General features: G+C 40.1%; 1 protein-coding gene across 1 annotated transcript in view; it reads right to left on the bottom strand.

Annotated features, from left to right (window-relative positions):
• ANTXR1 (ANTXR cell adhesion molecule 1) overlaps positions 1 to 20,328 on the bottom strand; it is a 220,630-nt gene that overhangs the window by 189,245 nt on the left and 11,057 nt on the right. The window contains exons 2-3 of the mRNA XM_045549767.1: positions 6,399 to 6,470; positions 1,349 to 1,420 (exon numbers count right to left, since the gene is read on the bottom strand). Of these exons, the coding sequence (XP_045405723.1) occupies positions 1,349 to 1,420; positions 6,399 to 6,470 (144 nt within the window). The remainder of the gene's footprint in view (positions 1 to 1,348; positions 1,421 to 6,398; positions 6,471 to 20,328) is intronic.

The raw sequence follows: 20,328 nt of genomic DNA, 5'->3' as shown, positions 1-20,328 counted from the left end.
CAGCCTTTAGCAAGGCATTTCTGCCTGCTGTTTGATGCACATTTGACCCATATTAAATGCTGCTTCCAGCAATCAGGATTTCTAGCCTGTGTCTTCTCTTTAGCACTGGAAACTGGCAGTAGTGAAGCTAAGGCACAAAAATATTAGATTCCAAGTAGATTCAGCAGATGACTAATTTCAACAAGCATAACAAACCAAAATGGGCCTTCTGATAGTGTTTATAAATCCCTGGCCACCTCTCCCCTCCCCAACTTCCCAGAAGCTGCAGAAGGTGATAAAGCCTCAGTTTCTCCTTCTGTTCATAAGGAATCAGAAACTCCTGTTTTTCGAATGGGGTTTCTGTGCATCTGAAATGACTTGCATGCATATAATAGACACTGCTGAAGGAGGAACGGGATTTGAAAACTTCTATATGGTACAGAGTACTCCTTTTTTATGGATGGGAAAGAAAGGCACGGTGAAAAATGAAGACTAGCTCAGATTTGCTGATTTGAGCCAGCAACTTTATTCCATCGTATTAGTCCTTTCTCATTTCTATAAGAATGTTATAAAGTCTTCCTGCCCTCTTTGAATTTGCTCTTCCTCCTTTTCTGTTTCCGTGTCCATATGTAAGTCTGCCAATAATCCCACCTGTCCCCCATGGAGCTTCTCTCACGTGGACCATGTCACCTTTTAAAAAGTGTGCAGTGTCATCAATGAGGGAAAATTGTCCTCTCTGCTCCCCAGTATGTCATCCTAACCATGAATAAATGGCATGTCTCTGTTATTGCCAGTTTTCATCTGCAAGTAAAACGTGGTAAAACCCAAAGTAGTATTTTTGTTAAACTAGGTATAACTACTCCTTTTATGTCAACAACATTCTTGTACACCTGATTCAAATTTCCTTTTATTTTGTGGTACCATAAACCCTCCCTTTCTATTCCCTTCCTAGGTAATTACGAATGATAATAGGTCAAGCTCTTACCTCTCTCACAGTGTACTTATTATATCTTTGAAACCTTAATCTACAAAATAAATCTAATTTAAGTAAAAGAAAATATAGTCCCATGAGAATGTGGTCTGCTAACATTTTGCTCCAAATTAGCTGACTGAGTCACCAATCAAATGTAAGATTTATTTTAATGTGATTTAGTCATTCATAAAATTTCACAAACATCCGGAAATTCTCTCGAAAGTCACCGCAAAATAAACTAGCAGAAGGGCCCGTGTGCAAAGTTAAAGGCTTAGGTTAAAAGAGAGAACTACTAGATTAAAATGATTGACAGACTGAGCTGGCACTAGGGCATAAGTCTCAGGGTTACTTGGAAGAGGTGGACTTCTTAATGTCAGGGATGAGAAGCGTCCTTACCTGTCTTCAGTCAGTTTCATTAAGGTCGTTCCTCGAGTAGAGAAGACAATAAAGGACATTCTTAGCTGTGGGCTGGAAATAAAAAGAAACTCAATTAGAGCAGACAGAAAGACTGTGGCATGCCATTCCCTTCCAGGCTTCCTCCCTGTTCTCCCCTTTCTATCACGGCTGCCAGAGTTAAAGACCCACACCCCACAGGGGGCCTCCAAGGCTGGTGTTAAAGTGTGTATTAGCCAGCCGCTGACATGAGGCTGTGAACTGAAGAGAAGACCCGCTGTGTCTTCCTGGAGGCTGCTTCTGATTTGACACCATCGCTCAGTGAGCATGGATTATAAATAAGAAAGATAAAATTCACTGTTGCCTTGTGTTCTATTTGCAGAATTATTCCCCTAAAAGGGGAGCTGTCTGCATGGTGTCTGTAACAGTGGGTCCCCAACAGACAAAATTCGACAGTGTCTCCACAGTAGTCTGGCACATTCTGTAATGAAGAGAGTGTCTCTGTTGCAGCTTGATGCCATCAGCCAATGACATCATACAACAAACTCCCTTTGATCTGAAAGAGGGGTCACCACTGACTTTTACTTTCTTCTTGGTTTCCCAAGGAGGTTATCCCATAAGGAGAGAATGTGCTGACTGGGCACAGGAGTATCTATTCCAGTTGGTAGTTATACATCTCATTATTAATGCATAAATGGGTGTGGTTTTTATATGGCAGAACTCAGGGGCCTTGTTAATGTAAAATTCACACTCTGGGAGACAGAACCACTCTCAGCAGAGGACCAAACACGTTTCTCAGCATGCGAGATGGACTATCTGACGGAAGCACATCCAGCAAAGGAATTCAGCCTTCCTGTGGGGTCAACTTATTCACCCATGGTGGCATTAACCTATTTCTTCACAATGCAGTAATTTCCCACACCTGATCTGGCTCCAAACCTACAGTTCCCACTTCCAACACAGTTCCCACTTGCAATAATGTTTCTCAAACCTGTCCCCCCTTCCCATCTCTTAGGTTAGGACCTTGCCTCAGTTGTCTGACTATTTCAATTGTTTCCTAGCTAGTGTCTTGCTTCTACAACATAAATCAGATCTCGTCATTTATTTGCTATACAACTTTCAATGGCTCCTACTGCCTCTGAATAAAGTCTACATTTATTATCATAGATCTGATACATCTTTGGAAGCCCTTAACATGGCATTTAATACTTGGTAGGAGCCCAAGCAATACCCGGTGAATTGAATGTTGGTCTCTTAAAACAGACCTCAGCTCTCTGTCCATGACACTGTGCTGCCTGTTACCACCTCACCAGTGCCGGGGCAGCAGGACACTGTGTCCTAAATAATAATAATATTAATCATAATGACCATAATAATATAATAATAGCCAACCTTATTGAGTTCTTACTACGTGCCAACTACTATCATAAGTGATTTGGATGTATGATCTCATTACTCTTGGAACGACTTTATGAGATTGATACTATAATATTATTATTCCTATTTTCCACAGAAGGAAATTGAGGCCCTGAAAGACGAAGCAATTTCCCCCAGGTTACACAGTGGCAGACCTGGGGCTTGAGACTAAGTGTTCTGATTCCAGAACTCAGGCTCTTAACCACTGTATTATACTGCTTCCCTTCTATTGAGCTCTGGAAAGAATTCAAATGTGAGAGATTTAGGTCTCCAAGAGGCCACCAGCATATGAGTCTACGCTAGAGGCATAACGTGGCCGTCATTAGCACACTGATGTGTGGGCAAGGCTGTTCAGAGAGTGTGCCAGCAGTGAGAAGGGAGGTGAGCCAAACGCAGAGCCAACACTGACGGGGAAAGGGCTGGCTGGTGGGGGTGAGATGAAGGAGACCCAGAGCCAGTGGAGAAGAGTTCCAAAGGAAGGGTAAGTCTGCATCCAATGAAGCCACTCTATCCAGCACACAAGGATTGCAAGGTGCTCCTGGATTTGTCCTTTAGGACTGCGGTCCCCAACCCACTTAGGAACGGGGCCACACAGCAGGAAGTGAGTGGCAGTCAAACGAGCAAATCTTCATCTGTATTTACAGCCACTCCCCATCGCTGGCATCACCGCATTCTGTCTCCTATCAGATCAGCTTCGGCATCAGATTCTCATAGGAACTAGAACCCTACTGTAAACTGCACATGTGAGGGATCTAGCTTGCATGCTCCTTATGAGAATCTAATGCCTGATGATCTGAGGTGGGGCTGAGGCAGTAATGCTGGCACTGGGGAGCAGCAGCAAATACAGATTATCATTAGCAGAGAGGTCTGACAGCACAGTAAATGCAATGAGCTTTAATCATCCTGAAACCATCCTTCCCTGCCCACCACTCTCATCCATGGAAAAATTTTATTCCATGAAACTGGTCCCCGGTGCCACAAAGGTTGAGGACCACTGCTCCAGGACATCCCTTAGTGACGTTGGTGAGAGCAAGCAGGTGGAGGGTGGGATGAAGGCCAGATGGCAGTGAGTTAGGAAATAAATGAGATGTAAGGATATGCAGGGAGAGAGTCTTTAAAGATACGTGAGTAAGAAACAGAGTAGTATCTATAGGAAGACATGATTGAGAGATCGATTGTCCTGTTGTTTTTCTGGGACAAGGGCCAAGAGAGACTAGTTTATGTCTGTAGACTGTGAGGAAGGAGCCAGGGGAAAAGTAGAGGAAAATACAAGAGAGAAACAAAGAGGAGACTGGAGACTATGGGATAAAACGGGACTAAAATGGAGAGGCTGGCCTTGCATAGGAGGGGTACTTGGATCTCAGAGACTGGTGGGCAGGACATACATGCATCTTTCAGGAGTATATTGGAACTTGAACTCTTGTCTGCTATTCTCTGGATTCTTGACAAAGTAGGAGGTGAGGTTCCTTGCTGAGAGTGATGGGTGTGAGGTGTAGGTTGAAGGCTTAAGGAAAGTGGTGAAGAATTGGAATTATAATTAGGAAAATAGGAAGAGGTCAGGATAAAGACAAATAAAAGTACTTGAAATGTCAAGGATTAGAAATGATATTTATGTCCTGGCATTAGCCACTATTATTCACTGCCTGCAGTCCCAGCTACCTTAGACCATTTATTAAAATAAATAAATAAATGAATATCATCCATTCATTCACTTATTCAAAAATATTGACTGAGCATGTACTATGTGTCTGGCACTGTTATGGTCACTTGGGCTGTGGTGGTCAACAGAATATAGGCCCTGCCTCATGGAATGTGACAGTAATGTCTTGGTTCCACACTTTGAGGGGGTCCATAGACAAGGAGGGCCAAAGGAAAGTGTTTTGTGGTCTGGATCAAGCCACGTCAGCTTCTCTGGGTCTCAGTTTCTTCATCTATAAAGCAAGGGGATTGGATTAAGAGTTCTCTCTTGGTCCCCTCCATCACCCCCTGCCCCCAGCTTTCTTTGATTCTGAGATAGTGAAGAGTCTGGAATTGCTGTGGGAGCTGGGAAAGAGAGCTGCTAAGTGCCCACTCTAAGCCGGGTTCTGGGCCACTTGGTTTGCACATGTTTTCTCTTAGGAGCCTTACGTGTAAACTAGAGTTCAGCCAAGGTAAATACGCTGCTATGGTTGCACAACGGAGCTTGGATTCAAACCCACATCTGCCTGACTTCAAAGTCTATTCCATTTGACTCCTCTGCTTCAGAGGGAACAGACACGAGAAGAGCAAATAGAGACAGAGCAGATACCGTCAAGGGCGTGGTGGCAGATTTGTTTCATATCATTCCAAAGGACCAAAGGATGAGAGTGCAGGAAAGGATGTTTTGGCTCAGTGACAAAAAGACTTTTCTGAAAACTGGAACTGTCCAACTACTGGACTGTTTGCCTCAAAAGGCACTTACCAGAGCTATTCAAGTTGAGGGTTACTGAATGCCTCCTAGGATAGGTTGGGAGGTTGTTCCTTTTAAGTCCAAGTTTCTATGATTCTCTTAAATATTTTTTTAACACCACCCATGTATTTGTTTCTCTCCTTTCCCTGTACATTTTTCCTCCCCTCTCTCCTCTCAGCATCTGTTTTTTCCAATCATCTAGGTTTAGATGCTTCCTGCTGCAGCTTCTAATTTTTGGCACTGCAGAGAGGTCACTTTCTAACCCTTCCCCTCCAATTAGGCAGGGAGGTATGTGCTGAGACCAGTAACTGCATTTGGAGGGAACATGTCTGTCACTACCCAGGACTCAGAAAACAACCTGTATTCTGAAATGAAGAACCTTATTCGAAGAAGAACTTATGGTCACTCCTATCGACTGGAGGACTCCAACGGAGGCCATCCAGCATGAAGTGGAGCTGTGTTAGAATTTACAATGATCAAACCAATTTTACCAAAGACCTTAACGACCTGCCTCAAGCACATTCATGAAAGCTGTCACAGTTGTGCTGCCCCATGGAGGCTGTACCCAGGGAGGGTATAATGACCTCTTTTTCTTTACCAGTGAGTGTCCGTACTTACTGGACAGTAGCACCTCTAGGACTCCCATAATATTTGCAATGGCTATGTTCAAAAACACATTGCCTTGCCTGGGAAAGTGGTGTTGACAATGCTCAGAGGATTCTGCCCTCATAGGACACAAAACTAGAGTGAATAACTGTCATGTTTGTTCAGGATTAAGGAGGGTCCCCAGGACGTGAGACTTTCAGTGCTAACACTGGGAAAGTTCTGGGCAAAGAGGGATGAGTTGGTCACCCTACACCCTACACACCCTGTGCACGAGTCCAGCTAGAATGTGCCAGTTGCTCCAGAGTGATGCACTGTGTAAGAAAAATGTTCATGACCCTTTTGTAAGAATCTGTTATTCAACAAGGGAAGAAGAATGTTAAATATTTTAGTCTTATAAGCAAATCTGTCTCCTCCTGAAAACATAAAGCTCAAAGTTACTTGAATACATGGCAAAGATTAAAGTAAACATTCTCTGATCGAAGATCTGAGAGTCCACCTTGTGAAAAAGCATCCCCAAAATAGTAATTAATAGAATAGCAAGCATGGGTTGGTTTTATTCATGGCAGAGAAGTACAAGTGAAGCAAATGCATAGCGTTTCTCACCTGATGAATTTATGAGCCAACTGTTCCACAAAGTAATAGATTTCATTCCAGTGGTGCAGCACACTTCCTGATCTAGGAAAACAAAAGCAGATATAGCTTGACTCAGGTGTTCATGTGTCTTTACCTTGTATTATTCCTCTTCACACTCCCTTATTTTACATTTGACCTATCTGTTAGCTGGGGTCATTACCTGAAACTTCTGTAACTTTGGAAATTTTTCAAAAGGCTGTTTAGACTTTCTGTTAGTGTTCTTAAAATTGTTGTTAAAGAATTTCCCCCACCCCACACACCCACACACTGAGAAAAAAGTAAACCCTGGGCCCAAAGAGATTCACAGGTGAGTTTCACATCTTTTAAGAAACAGTTGTTTTTGTGCTATTTAAATTATTTCTCTGATTAGGGAAGAAAAACTATTTTAATTCCTTTAAATGAAATTAGCACAAAAATAAACAATCCCCTCTCCACAGCGCAGCCAAAGAGTCCCACTTCATTTGTAAATATAGATGCAAAAATCTCTAAATAAAATATTAGCTAAACTAATCCAGCAGAAATTCAAAAGAATAATAATTAATTAACTGTTGGAGTTTATTTCAGGAAGGTACTGATAGTTCAACATTTAAGGAAATCTAATGTAATTAGTCATATTAATAAATAAAAGAAGAAAAACTATACAGCCTTTCATTATATTACAAACTAGTCCTCTTACTAACAAAAGAGGGAAATTGTTTCCATAGTATATATGGAATCACAGGATTTTAGACTTGGAAGGGGCCTTCTTTATTTCCCAAGTTTGACTTGTGTCACTGGTACCGTTTCCTACTGCTTCAATTCAGCTTGTAAGTATTTCCCATAGTGCTCACACTCAGAGTGTCACAGTGGCTTCCTAGTAGTTTTTTTCTATTTGAATCCACTCTATTCTGCAGTTGTGATGCCTCCCTGCTTGCAGAGTTCTGCATTTCTGCCTACCATTCTAATCACTGTTAAGGTTGCAGTTTGCTTCTTCTGCTCTGACATTTTGTACTGCAAACATTTTCCACTGGTTTCTGATTACTTTTATTTTTTATGCACTCCTTTACAATTTTACCCTCTAGAGAGTTATTTTTTGCTACTTTTCTTTGTTTCAAACCATTCGATAGATATTTAAGAAAATTCTTTTGCCTTCCTTTTCATGGTACAATAATCCTAAGAATTCTCATTCTGGTTGGGTGTATTCTATCTCTATCAGGAGAATTTATTTTTCTCTGTTCCATGTCCAGAAATGATACATTTGTCCAATCTGAACAAAAGTGACACAATATGTTGTGGTGGTACAATTGAAGACTCCATGTCAAAAGATGTCTCACTGTCCCCAAGTTAATCTATTAACTTTAGTTCTAGGAAAAATTCTGAAAGGATTTTTTGTGAAACTTAAAAATTGATTTTAAAAATGAAATAAAGATTAAAGGTCTAAAAGTAATCAAGGCAATTCTGAAAAGGAAGAACAAGACCAGAGAGCTTGCCCTATCAGATATAATGACCCTACATACATGATGTAACAGTAGAGTCAATGGGACAGAATAGGGAGCCCAAACCTCAACCTATGCAAGATCTGGCTGTAGGATGATTCATATTGGGGAGGGAGAATAAACACTTCCACAAATGATGCTGTAACGATTGGATTTCTAACTAAAAAAAAGTCTGATTGTGATCTCATATTAAATGTAACCCTAGATGTATTAAAAAAACTAATGGGAAAAACACAACTTTAAATCTGTTGGATGAACTATAGAAGATTTTATATCCTCAGGGCAGTGAAGGGTTTCTTAACACAGATTTGGAAAATAAGAATTATTTCTCAAGAAAAGGACAATTTTGACTGCCTGAAGTGTCTAAACTTCTGAATGACAAAAAGACACCATAATCAAGTTAAAAGACAAGAAAAGAATGAGAGATGTTCTCAACAAATATAAAAGGCAAAAGATTAGTGTCCAGGATATATAAATAATTGGTACATGTAAATATTAAAATGGCAAAGGATCAGAACAGGCAATCCCTTGAAAAATGGTAAATCAGCGTATGAAAAAATATTCAACTCCTCTAGTAAATATAGAAATACTAAACAATTTTGAAATACCACTGCATACCCTTTCGGTTGGCAAAAATTAAAATATCTGACAATACTAAGTGTTGGTGAGAATATGGCTAAGTAGGACTGCTCATACATTGCTGGTAGATGCAGAAACTGGAATTACTTTGGAGAGCAATTTGACAATAGCTAATGACGTTGAAGATAAGCATTTCCTATGACCAGTAACTCTTCTTGTAGGTTTATACTTTCCCATGCAAACAAGGGAATGTGCACAAACATTTTTTAGAGTGATGGTTATTGTCACATTGTTTGTTAGAGAAAAAAATTATAAATGAGCTGAATATCCATCAGTAGGTAATTTCTATAAATATATTCACACACAAAAACCAGATTCTTATTTCTTAAAAAATGTGAAAATGTGTTAACATTTGCTCATTTTATGTGGAGAATTCGTGGGTTTTCATTATATTATCTTTTGTTCTTTTTTGAAGAACATAGATCATTCTAGAATTTTATAAAGGGCACTATACAGGGAGTCAAAAGACAGGGATTCAGTCCTGAATCCTTCCACATGTAAGAGATATTAATTATAATTATATTTTAATGTGCTAATCTTGAACCTTACTTTAGTTAATTTTAGACAGTATTTCACATAACCAGCAGTGGGAAAATTATACCAGGGATTTCGTATTGCTTATTAACTAAAAAAATAACTGACCTCCCAGCACTACTCCAGCTGCCCGAGGTGCAGGGATGCATAAGAAATGGTGCTTCCTTCAAGAACTCAGAGTTGAGTTGGGGAAGACAGAAGAATTAAGATGTGATATGTCATGACAAGTGAGGTCTGTGCTTTTGGAACAAAGAAAAGGGAATGACTCGATCTGCCTGTGCAGGCTCTGAAGGGGGATGGTCTTTAATCTGGATCTTCAAGGGCAGGTAGAGTCTTGTGAGGAAGACGAGGAGAAAGAGCACCCTCAGCGTAAACCAGTGAAGGGCAGACTGCGTTTGGGAAGAGCCAGCAGTGTCATGTGACAATACCATAGAACCCACAGAGGAGGGGTGAGGAGCTGAGGAGACACAGAAAGGACAAGGGAGGAGGGGCAGGGCCCCTCCTGTCAAAAGCAACCCTTCCCAGTTCTGCTAGCTTGGCCTTCATACATGTTCCATCTGCTTGGTACACTCATTGTCCACACTAGCAAACCCTGCCCCATTCAAGGCTCAGCTCAGTCTCTCCCCATTGCTTCTGACCAGCATGGACAGGACTCACTGCCCCTGTCTCATGCTCTCAGAACTCCTCATACAGCTCTCTGTCAATATCTTCTGGTATTGGGTTGCAATCAGTTTTAAGGAAACTTGCCTGCTGAGCCTCTACCTGTTTGTTAAATGAAAAAAGAACATGGAGAGGAGAGGCCTCTGCTGCTCATGGAAGCCTCCTGATCTTCTGCCAAGAGGACACCACCTCTTCCGCCTTGGCTTGGATAAACTCATTTGGCTCCAGCCAATTCCATGACCCTATGTGAACTAAGGAGCCTTCTCAGATGGGTCAATAATTCTAGAGCATAGCTCCTTGGTGACCTAATCACCAATAGTAGATCTCTTAGCTGAATGGCAGCTGGAGTCTCCCAAGAGCCCACCAGAACTGCACATCCTAACCCTGGGCTTTCAAGGCTTTAGAAATCATCTTTCATTAGGACTTGGCTATCCTCCTGGACAGGATTTGCTTGTATATTTCAAGTCACACAGACTGGTCCTTCAGCCATGGGGTAGATGCTCTGGCCCTGGGGGTCCTGGGTGAGGGTCTGTCAGACATGGCTTCCTCCCACTCAGAAGAGGCACCACAGACTGGCTGTAAGCCATAGTCCAATCCAGAATTCTGGAACCCTTTATATTACAATCAAGAGATTTCCTTGAATACTGGTCATCTGTGCCCACTTCTGAAATGCAATGCTGTTTTGGGTCCATACACCAGGATAATTAATCTCTGAAATTTTGCTTACTGAGGGGTAGGGTAAGATGGCCTATGATTAAAGAGGAATCCCCATACCTCCTCCAACCCATGACCAATTTCCTCATCAACAGAGAAATTCTGCAGTGAGGAAATTATACTGGGAGGAGAGGTAAAGTGTTGGTGAAATAGGAGCTTGAACTAGAATTGGGAGACTATTCTTGACTTGCTGCTTAAGGAACAGGAGTTTGAAGTAAATCCTTTTTGAGTTACTATTTCTTTATTCTCAAGGATTGAACCTATTACACAGCCACAAATCAATTTGCATTCCTTTACTTATTAAACAGGGTCACTCAATGATAATTCACACTTTCTTCTGCCTTAAAATGTTTCATTGTCACTATTCTTCCATCTGACCGACATGTAACATTTATAGTTTTGGTATTCACCTGATTTGTTGATGCTAGATAAAGGGGAAGATACAAAAAATATCCTTGGGTGTTGAGAAAAGTCTAGATCCATCAAAAACTTTCTTGCTAATGGACAGGCACTGAATTTTCTGAAGATGAAAGTAAAATGAGACCTTTACAACAAATCTGGAGGCAGGGAGGTGTCGGCAGGCTTGCTTCTCCCATCCCATCTCTGCTCACAGCTGCCCTGGTCCTGCAGAGGTTTGTTGTTTCATATACATAAGTGATCATTCTTTACACAGTTACATAAGCCTTGACCAATATATATCTCCTTTGAGCCACACTTGAGATGGATATAACATGTTTCCTTAAGCATCAAAGGTTAAAAACATAACCTTTTACGATTGTGGGAACCAAACTGGTTTGTCTTCTCTGGGTTACCTTGGGATTCCAATAGGTCTCAGCTACAAAGGGGCAAGGGAATAGAGGGTTACCTGCATCTGCACCTTGGACTCCTTCTACTCTAGTACTGAGCCTTTTTGACCCACATATGCAGGCTTTGTCCTACTGCAAGAGCAAACCATCCCTTGGAGAAGGAAGGAGCCCTGTGTCAGCTGCTTAAGGTTTCATCATGGAAGTGAGCTTGTTAGGGGTACTGCTAATATCTCTTTAACATAAACACAAATTCCCAGTGGCAGGAGGCTCACTTGCCTGGTGCCACAGTCTTCTCCCTGCCTTACCACCACCACTGCCCACAGTTGGACTTCCTACTCCTGACCACTGGGACCGCAATCAGACACCCACCTTTCTCCCGCAGGGACAGATTTTCTGATTTGGAAACTGCCCTAGTGGGTACTCCCAGGATAATCAACACAGGGTAGTTCAGACCCTTGTCTTCCTCTCAATCCTGAGGACCTAAGTGGACTCCTGGTCACAACCAGGAGAAGCCAGGTGTTGGTTGGAAAAATGGCAGAGAGTGGACCCAATTCCAGCTTCTTTCCACCCTACGATGTATAGAATAATATCTCATTTATCATGCTAGTCTGTTTAAGAGTATGACCTTAAATCCTAGCTATAGAGTCCAGATAGCATCTTCAGGTAGTATGGCTCACCCAGCCATTATTACCAAAACTGAAAGGTAGAAATAAAAACTCCTTCCAAGCCTAAATATAAACAGTACTACAAAATGATCCATTGGACTCTGTTGTGGATTTTTCTTTTTCAGAATTGTTTTTAACATGTAATTGCTGGGCAAACTATAGTTACAGAGAGTTGCAGTGCCATATTCTAGAAATCAGTGGACACAGCTAAATTCTAAGTCAAATGCAGTTCTAGCCCCTGAATACTTCTATGGGCCAGCCTGGTATCAGGATCATGCATAGGGTCCAAGCCCTTTCTTGGGATTTTGTGCCTTTGTCCCACAAGTATAAATCTCAGCAAAATTTGGAATTCAAGTAGTCTCCCAGGAATTCTGCTTGAAGACAGTCTTACAGAGCTCTCTGCTTGAAAGTTTACTTAATACACTTGGGTCCACTCAAAACAAGAGATGAAGCCCTGTCATCTGACACTGTCATCTGACTTGGCTTTGGAGAAGGGCTCACCAGACCATGGGGAGAGAAAACCACCAGTCCTCGCTACTAGTCCCAGAAGATCACAGCTGAAGGCAGATGCAGAGTTTCTTATTTTTGTTCTCCTATGCTCTCTCCAGTGTTTGGAACATGGGAAAAAGTCAAGAAATTTTTGTGACATTGCACTCAGTGGGTGTTCCCAGTGCAGGATTTTGCATGGAACCTGGCAATGCTCTCAGATTACTGTTCAGTTACTTCCAAGGATCTAATATGCAAAGAGTAGGAGCAAAATAAGAACTCCAAATCTCATTCTGATTTGTTTTCTGAAATGCATTCTTTTCTGCTTATGTGAGTTTCCAAACCTCCCTGTGGTTAAGCTCTTTAGAAAACACGGGCTCTTTCCATTAGCCACACATACAACTGGAGTCAGAAAGAATTGAGTGGGCCAAATTGAGTTTAAATTGTATCCCCTTCTTTTGCACATGGATTAGAATATGATAAAAGGGAAAAAGAAAGCTTGCAGTTGGAACCATCACCTGGAAGTATTTTAATCCTGTAACAGCACACTATCTCTAAGGATGCAAATTAGAAAACTGTCAGGCCCTACTTTTCCTTAGCCCCACCAGGCTGAAGTCACTGATGTCCTCAGCGACCCACTCAGGTCCCCAGTCAATCATGGAAGTGTATGGATATGTTCAGCAGCCTCAGATGCCACTACATGGGTCCTGCAATGAGTTCTGCTGTCAAAGATCCTGCGTTCATTTGCTGTTGTGTCTCCTCCTTCCTCTCCCCAGCTTCTTCCATGGCCTTCCTCTCCTTCCTCCTAGCCTTGCACTGCACCTTGACTGGCTAAAGTCCTCAACCTGGCCCAGGCCTGCAGCTCTTGTCCTCTTATTACTGCCTGGGGTCAGTATTACAGCCAAGCCTTCCTCCCACTCACAAAGCTTGACCTCAACTCTCACCTTCACTCCAACTTCTTTAGATACCAGTTTAGACCCAAACCAAGTCACTGAGCACTGTACTTTGAAATGGGGCCACCCACCATGTTCCTGTCTGTGTCATGGAGACCCCAGCACAGGATACTCAGCCCCACCCAAATGACTTGTGATGAATTTCCTGTTAGTCAATCTAACCGATGGCTATGGCAACGATGACTTTTAAACTCCAGAATACAACTTATTAGTGATTTGGGAAATCAGTTTGGTGTGATGCTGCCAGTGTTTCTTAAAAAAATAAATGAATGGACCAGAAATAGCAGAATATTTCTATACAGTAACAGTAACAGAAGAATGCTACGTGAAACTTCTGATCATTATGTGTAAGTACTATATAAGTATTGCATCAAGATGTAATATGAATTTTTCTTTTGGATCATGATCAAAAAAATATTATAGCAAAATATCTACTCCTTTCACCTCCACTCTGCCTTTTCCAACACACACACATACACAAACACACAAACACACACACACACACACACACACACACACACACACAGGAAAAGCCTAAAAACATTTTCTGATATCAATTATTGGTACTTTTGGTGCAAACTCAACATAAAAGTGTTGTCGTTAAGAACACAGACAATTGGTTGGCTGCCCAAAATTGAAGTGCACAGCTGTGGATCCATTTCCCACACTCTCTAGAATCACAGAGACAAGGGCACAATAGCTGCTGTGCATCCCCCAAAAAGATAAAAAGGGGGCGGGCCAACACCATCTAAGAGTAGCTATGGGTGAAGTCACTTGGGAGGAAGTGACTCAGAATGAGGGCACCAAAGGAGAGGATTTAAGAATATTGTATTACAAAAGCAACACGTTCATTGTTGGAAATGTTGGGGGAGGAAGGAAGGGAAGGATAGGTAAAAGGAAGAAAACAAAAATCGCTCATCATTCCACATCTCGGAAATAATCATTGCCCATTGCCCACACCATAGTGACTCTACCTTCAGACTTTCCCCAAGCATATACACTTTGCATATCTGTAGGTTATGGTCCCTGCTCTTTTCACTTAATGTTATGATTATGAATACATTTTTATTTCATTAAATCATCTTCCCCAGCATCACTTTTAACATCTGCATTTTCCCCACTTTATAGACACATTATTACTGGTATAATTCCTTTTTTGTACATTGGGTTGCTTCCATTTTTTCACTATTTTAACAGCATTATGATGAACATTCTTGTAACAATATCTTTACATACATAATGGGGGCAATGTTTTGAAATTTTTATTGTGCCTTTCTCATTGGCATTTGCACAGAAAGTGGCCTGACACACCCTGGTCAGTCCAAGGCATCCATCTGCCCCGGGCTACAGCAAAGGGGTGAGGGATGTGCTTTTTCCAGCACTGATGCAAAGAAAAAGTTAATATTTGAGATTCAAAATATGGTTTTTGTAGAAAGACACATGGTTTGGAAGCAAGACTTTGTCAAAAGAGAGATTTTCTAAATTCCTTTAGCAGTGAAAGAGCCAAACTTAGAGGATTCAGATCACAGTATAGAAGACAAGGGAAAATCTGTGCTAGGCAACATGACAGAGGGCCAGAAAGCTCTTTGCTATCTGAGGATTGTGAAGAGAAAAGAGAGAGGGACAGATGCCAAGAGTGTTCACGTTTGAGTCCCAGAGAGGCAATTGCCCTACAGACTGCCCTCATATCAAGGTAAACCAGGATAAGCAGTGAGGGTGGGCAGAGGAAGGACCAATGGATTTCATTAGTTTTAATTTGGACGTATTTAATTATAAAACACAGACTTTTCCCCATATTTATTGTTCATCTGATTTTCTTTGTGGATCCATTAGGACCAGCTACATAATTTGCAGAACTCAGTGCAAAATGAAAATGCAAGGTCTCTTATTAAAAAATTAAGAATTTGAAGATGGCAAAAGCAGAGCATTACACCAAGTGCCAGGCCCTTCTAAATGAGAGGCCCTGGGCGATTGCACAGGCCCCATGCCCGTGAAGCTGACCCTGGAGTGGATGCTCTTTGCCCATTTTCTATTGGGTTGCAAATGTTTTATTAGTCCAGGGGTCAGCAACTTGTTCTGTAAAGGGCCACACAATAAATATTTTAGGCTCTGGGGGTGGGGGGTGGAATATGGTCTCCATGGCAACTGCTCAACTCTGTTGTTTTCTTAGCACAAAAGCAGCCATTGACACTACATAAACAAAATGAGTGTGGCTGTGCTACAATAAAATTTTATTTACAAAAACAGGCTACTGGCTATAGTTTGCCAACCTCTGTCTTAAGACAGTCACTTTCTCTCAGTCTTGTTTTTTCTAATTCCTTATTCATTGTCATGTTTTTCTCATGACAGGATAATGCAAAATTCTGTATTTTTTTTCCCTGATAGCTGAAGTTTTGGTATACTTCGCTATTCATTTCCTGTTACTTATTGCTGAGAATGCGAACTGGAAAAATTGTGCCTTGGGATATATATGGAGGCATTCTTTGTGATCTAATAAATATTTCATGGACATTTGAAAGGAAACTTTATTTTCTTTGGGGTATAGGGTTTAAAATATATTTATTAAATCAACCTCACTAATTATTATTCATATCCTCTATATCTTTTGAGTGCTTAAGTTTGCAAAGAGATGTCTTTCAGATTCTGCTGAGATAATACAGTTTTTATCTTCTGTGGTCAAAATCGATGTGAGTTATTTTAATACAGTTCCTAAATATTGAAGCCTCCTTGCATTCCTACGATAAATTTTGCTGGTCTTAGGATATTATTCTTTAACTACACTGTTAGTAAGGTTATGTGAATGGTACACATTTTAAATTTTTGCATGTCTGAGAAAACTTGGCTAAGGAATTTAAAAATCACATTTTGCTCAAGACTCCATAATTATTGGTTTTTTTTTTTTTATTTTGAGCATTTAATGTTGTAGAGTAAAAAATCTAATGCCAATCTGAGTCTCACTTTTTTGGGGGGGTTGGGGGAGCCTAATTTTTTTCCTTTTTGGAAGAATGTAGACTTTTCTATTAGTACATTTTAAGAATTTCCCTAGGATTGTCTAAGTTGTGGATCATTTGCAAAAATTAATTAGGCTGAGTTTTTGGTATACATCTTCTAGATCTGAAGACTTCAAATTTTCTGCAGTTAAGGAAAATCATCCATTATTACTACTATTTTTATTCTTATAAATGTTCTTTCTCCTCAGAATTCTTATTGTACATATATATTCGACATCTTGTATCTAGACTCTATATTACTTCTTTCTTTTCTCATAATTTTAATCTCTTTTTCCTGCTTAAGTTATGGAAAAAGTTTCCTCAACTGTCTCCAGATGAACTCAATCTACTTTTTTGCAATATTCAATGTGGTAGTCATTTCTTCCAATGGATTTGAAGATTCAGAAATAGTGTATTTTTTCTCCAAGATTCTTATTTTCAGCTTATTCCTTTCTTGTGACAGAATACTCTTGTTTGTTTATGCAATATCATCTCAAAATTTATTGAAACTATTGGACATATGTTTGTTTAAATGGCTTCAATGGTCATTGCCACTTCTTTAATATAACAACTATTATATTTTAAATATTTTTTTCAAACCATAATTCACTTTTTGGATAATTTCTTGAAGAAAATTATCTCTAATCCCCTGAAGAAAATTATCTCTAATCCCCTTTCTAGAAAAATCCATATCTAAAAATTTTATTTTTACTTTTTCACATGTAAATGACATCTTGGCTAGGTATAACATTTTAGGTCATAAATCCATCAAAATTTATCCATCAAAATAATTTATCTATCATAAACAAGGAATTTTACCATCAAAAATTTTCACCATTTAATGGTGCAGAGCCTTTGTAGGCAATATGTGTTTTCTTCCCATTTATAAAATACTTTTGTCTTTAAAATTAAAAATTTTTACCATGAAATGTCTAAGTATTAGTCTTTTTTAATGAATAATTAATTTTGATTGTTATTTGATGAGACCATTCAATCTGAATTTTCAGGTTTTTCTTCAATCAGAAAAGTTCACTTCTATTATATCTTCAAATGTTTCTACTAGACTATACTTTAGCAACACAAAATTATCTGATATTTTGGATATCTATTTTTGTCATTCATTATTTATCATCTTCTCCCTTATCACTTTAATCTAGTTGCATTTTCCTTTTCAAAACATAACAATTTTTCAAACATGCTTCATCATTTATTTCATTTTCTGCCTTGTCAGTTCTGTTCTTTACTGCTTCTCATGTGACTTTAAAATTTTCCATATTTCTCTTGTCTTCTCATTTCATATTTTATCTCCTGTTTCACAAATTTCCTGTTTTATTTAACTTCACTGAAGTCACAGTGCAGTAATGAACATATTTTGCTACTGAAAATGCTTTCCATAAATACATTCTTCCTCCACTTCAGGAATTTTGTTTAATCACTTATTTTAAGGTGTCAAAATGTTGTAGGTCCTATTTTCACCTTTGACTATGGGAAGGTATAACTTGGCCTGGCATTTGCTTTCAAAATATGGCATGTGTATATTTATTTATTTATTTATTTATGCATCATCTCACACTTACAAACTTTTCTGAGAACTTAATCTGGGGGAAGGGTGTTGCCCTTGATGGCTCAAGTAAGCTTACATTTCTGTTCCATAGTTACGGGAGAGTGGGGAATTGACTCTTGTCATTTCTACAAAGGAATCTCATCCTTGCAAGGTTGGCTTGTTTTGGACACGGTTACACCATTTCAGCTTGCCACAGGTAGTGGATTTTTTTTGGAGGGGGTGGGGAAGGCTGGTGTCCACTGTAGGTTGACATTGTGCTAAACTTGTCCTCATTCTTGATCCCTACTGCATCACATATTCAAAGACAGAACACTGCCATTTCCCCCAGAGGCCCGGGATCTATGGGAAGGAGTCAGAAATGCTGGACAGAATCACTGTCCAGATGATGCCTGGTCTTCACAGGCCATCTCTCTTGCTCTCTTGTGGCTTGGCTTCCCATTTGCCTCCCCGTGCAGCTGCCGCTGCATGACGCTGGTGTACAATGGCAGTGGGCCTCCGGGCATGGCCTCACCCCTCTCAGGCCCACTCTTTACTTGAGACTCACTTCCAGATTTGGGATTGTTCTAGGGGCTCCTTGAAAATCCTCCTCTACATGCTTTTTATAACTTGGCAACAGAGTTGAAAGTAGACCCTGGCTGACCTTCAAACCCAGTCCATCTGCTTTGATTCTGGTGTAATTTCTTACAAGTGTGTTGCATGTCAGTGTCACTGCCATTAGTGTCTGGACTAGGCAGAGTCCAGAGACTCTGACAATGCAGGCTTCCCCTAGATACCTTCTTAAGATGACCTCTTTTGGGGAAATGGGACAGTTTTAGATTAGTGGGGGAACAGGTGAGGGAGAAGCTAACTGTCTTTGTTCAGCTTCCTTTTCTTAAGTCATAAACTTTCTTTCCTTTCTCATCTCTATCAAGCCCCTCAGCTCATTAAATTTTCATTTCTGCTCTCATGGTGCCCCAAATTAGCACTTCCAAAAATTACTAATGCCTTTATTTCTGCTAAAGTATATGGCTTTTACTCAGTTCCCACCTTGCTGGACCTACTTATATTATGCCATTTATTGATTCAGAAAACTGATTTTTGAATTTCTGGTGAGTTCTTTGGAATCTATAAAGATTAAAAATTACAATGACTTAAACAGTAGGCATTGTGTGGGACACTTTACGTTTATTGCCATTTAATAATAATAGCTAGCACTTTCAATGTGGCTCTGTTCTGAGCACAATCCTTTATGATACATACTATTATCTTAGTTTTAGCAGATGGGGAAATTAAGTTCACAGAGAGGTTAAGTAACTTGCTCAAGGACACACAGCTAGTATGTGGTAGGGCTGAGATTTGAACACAGGTGGTCATGCACTCTGTCCAAATACTGTGCTCATCAAGTTTCCCTTCTGGCATTCAACCACTGTGAAATACTGCCTCCCCATGGCAAGGTCAGGATAAGTAAAATTACAATTCAAAGTGTTAGGTGATAAGGTAGTGAGAAGTAGAGAATCTCCACTAATTATTATGGGGATTTGGGACTAGAGATACCAGGAAAGGCTTAAAATGGGGCACTGAACTGGTTGCTCATTTTAATGGAATAAGCTGTACAAGGTGCTTCACCTGTTTGGCCTTTAATCCTCTCTCCTTTTGTTTCTTTTATATTGTCCTTTATGATAGTTAATTATCAAGATGACCATATAATTTAAAACCCAAACTGAGACACTTTTGAGAGTAAAAGAAGAAACTATTAGTAATTATACTGGAACAACAAATATAGGTTAGGCCAGTCCTGGGAAAATCAGAATATTTGGTCACCCTGTTAACAATGATCTTTTAACATTCCACATTTATTTATTTATGTTTAGTGTTGTCCAGTGGTATCGTGAATTTCCTTTTAGCTTATATTGTTTATTATTGTTACTGGTACACAGTTACAGTTAAGATTCTTCACTTTTCTATTATGGGTATTTAATTCCTGTAAGCCTGGTATTTTCATTATTTTTTATGTAATGATTAATGGTGGACTGACTATAATTCTGATCATAACCCTTTTGCCATCAAGATATTGGGAAAGCCCTGTTCCAGGAGGTTCCCACAGGAACCTTATTAATTGGGGCTGCATATCATTGAGTACTGGGGAAAAGGTAAGATCACTAGATGAGAGACCCCAGAGGACAAACTGGGGTCTCATTTCTCATCTCTTGATAATGGACCACTTCACTGCTTATCACAGGATACAAGTTGTTATGGGGTTAGGAGATCCTGAAGAAGGAAGTGATTTGAATGAAGATGTAATATAGAGAAGTGATTGCTCTTAATTGTTTTCTTTTGGACCACAGGGAATCCATGACTAGTAATGAGAGAGGATGAAGTACTAGCAATTATCACAAAGGATAAGTGGGCATCACCTAGGTAGAGATGGGAGGAGT

Source organism: Lemur catta, chromosome 4, assembly GCF_020740605.2.
Source record: "Lemur catta isolate mLemCat1 chromosome 4, mLemCat1.pri, whole genome shotgun sequence".
NCBI lineage: Eukaryota > Metazoa > Chordata > Mammalia > Primates > Lemuridae > Lemur > Lemur catta.
This window is presented reverse-complemented; position numbering and strand designations above follow the sequence as displayed.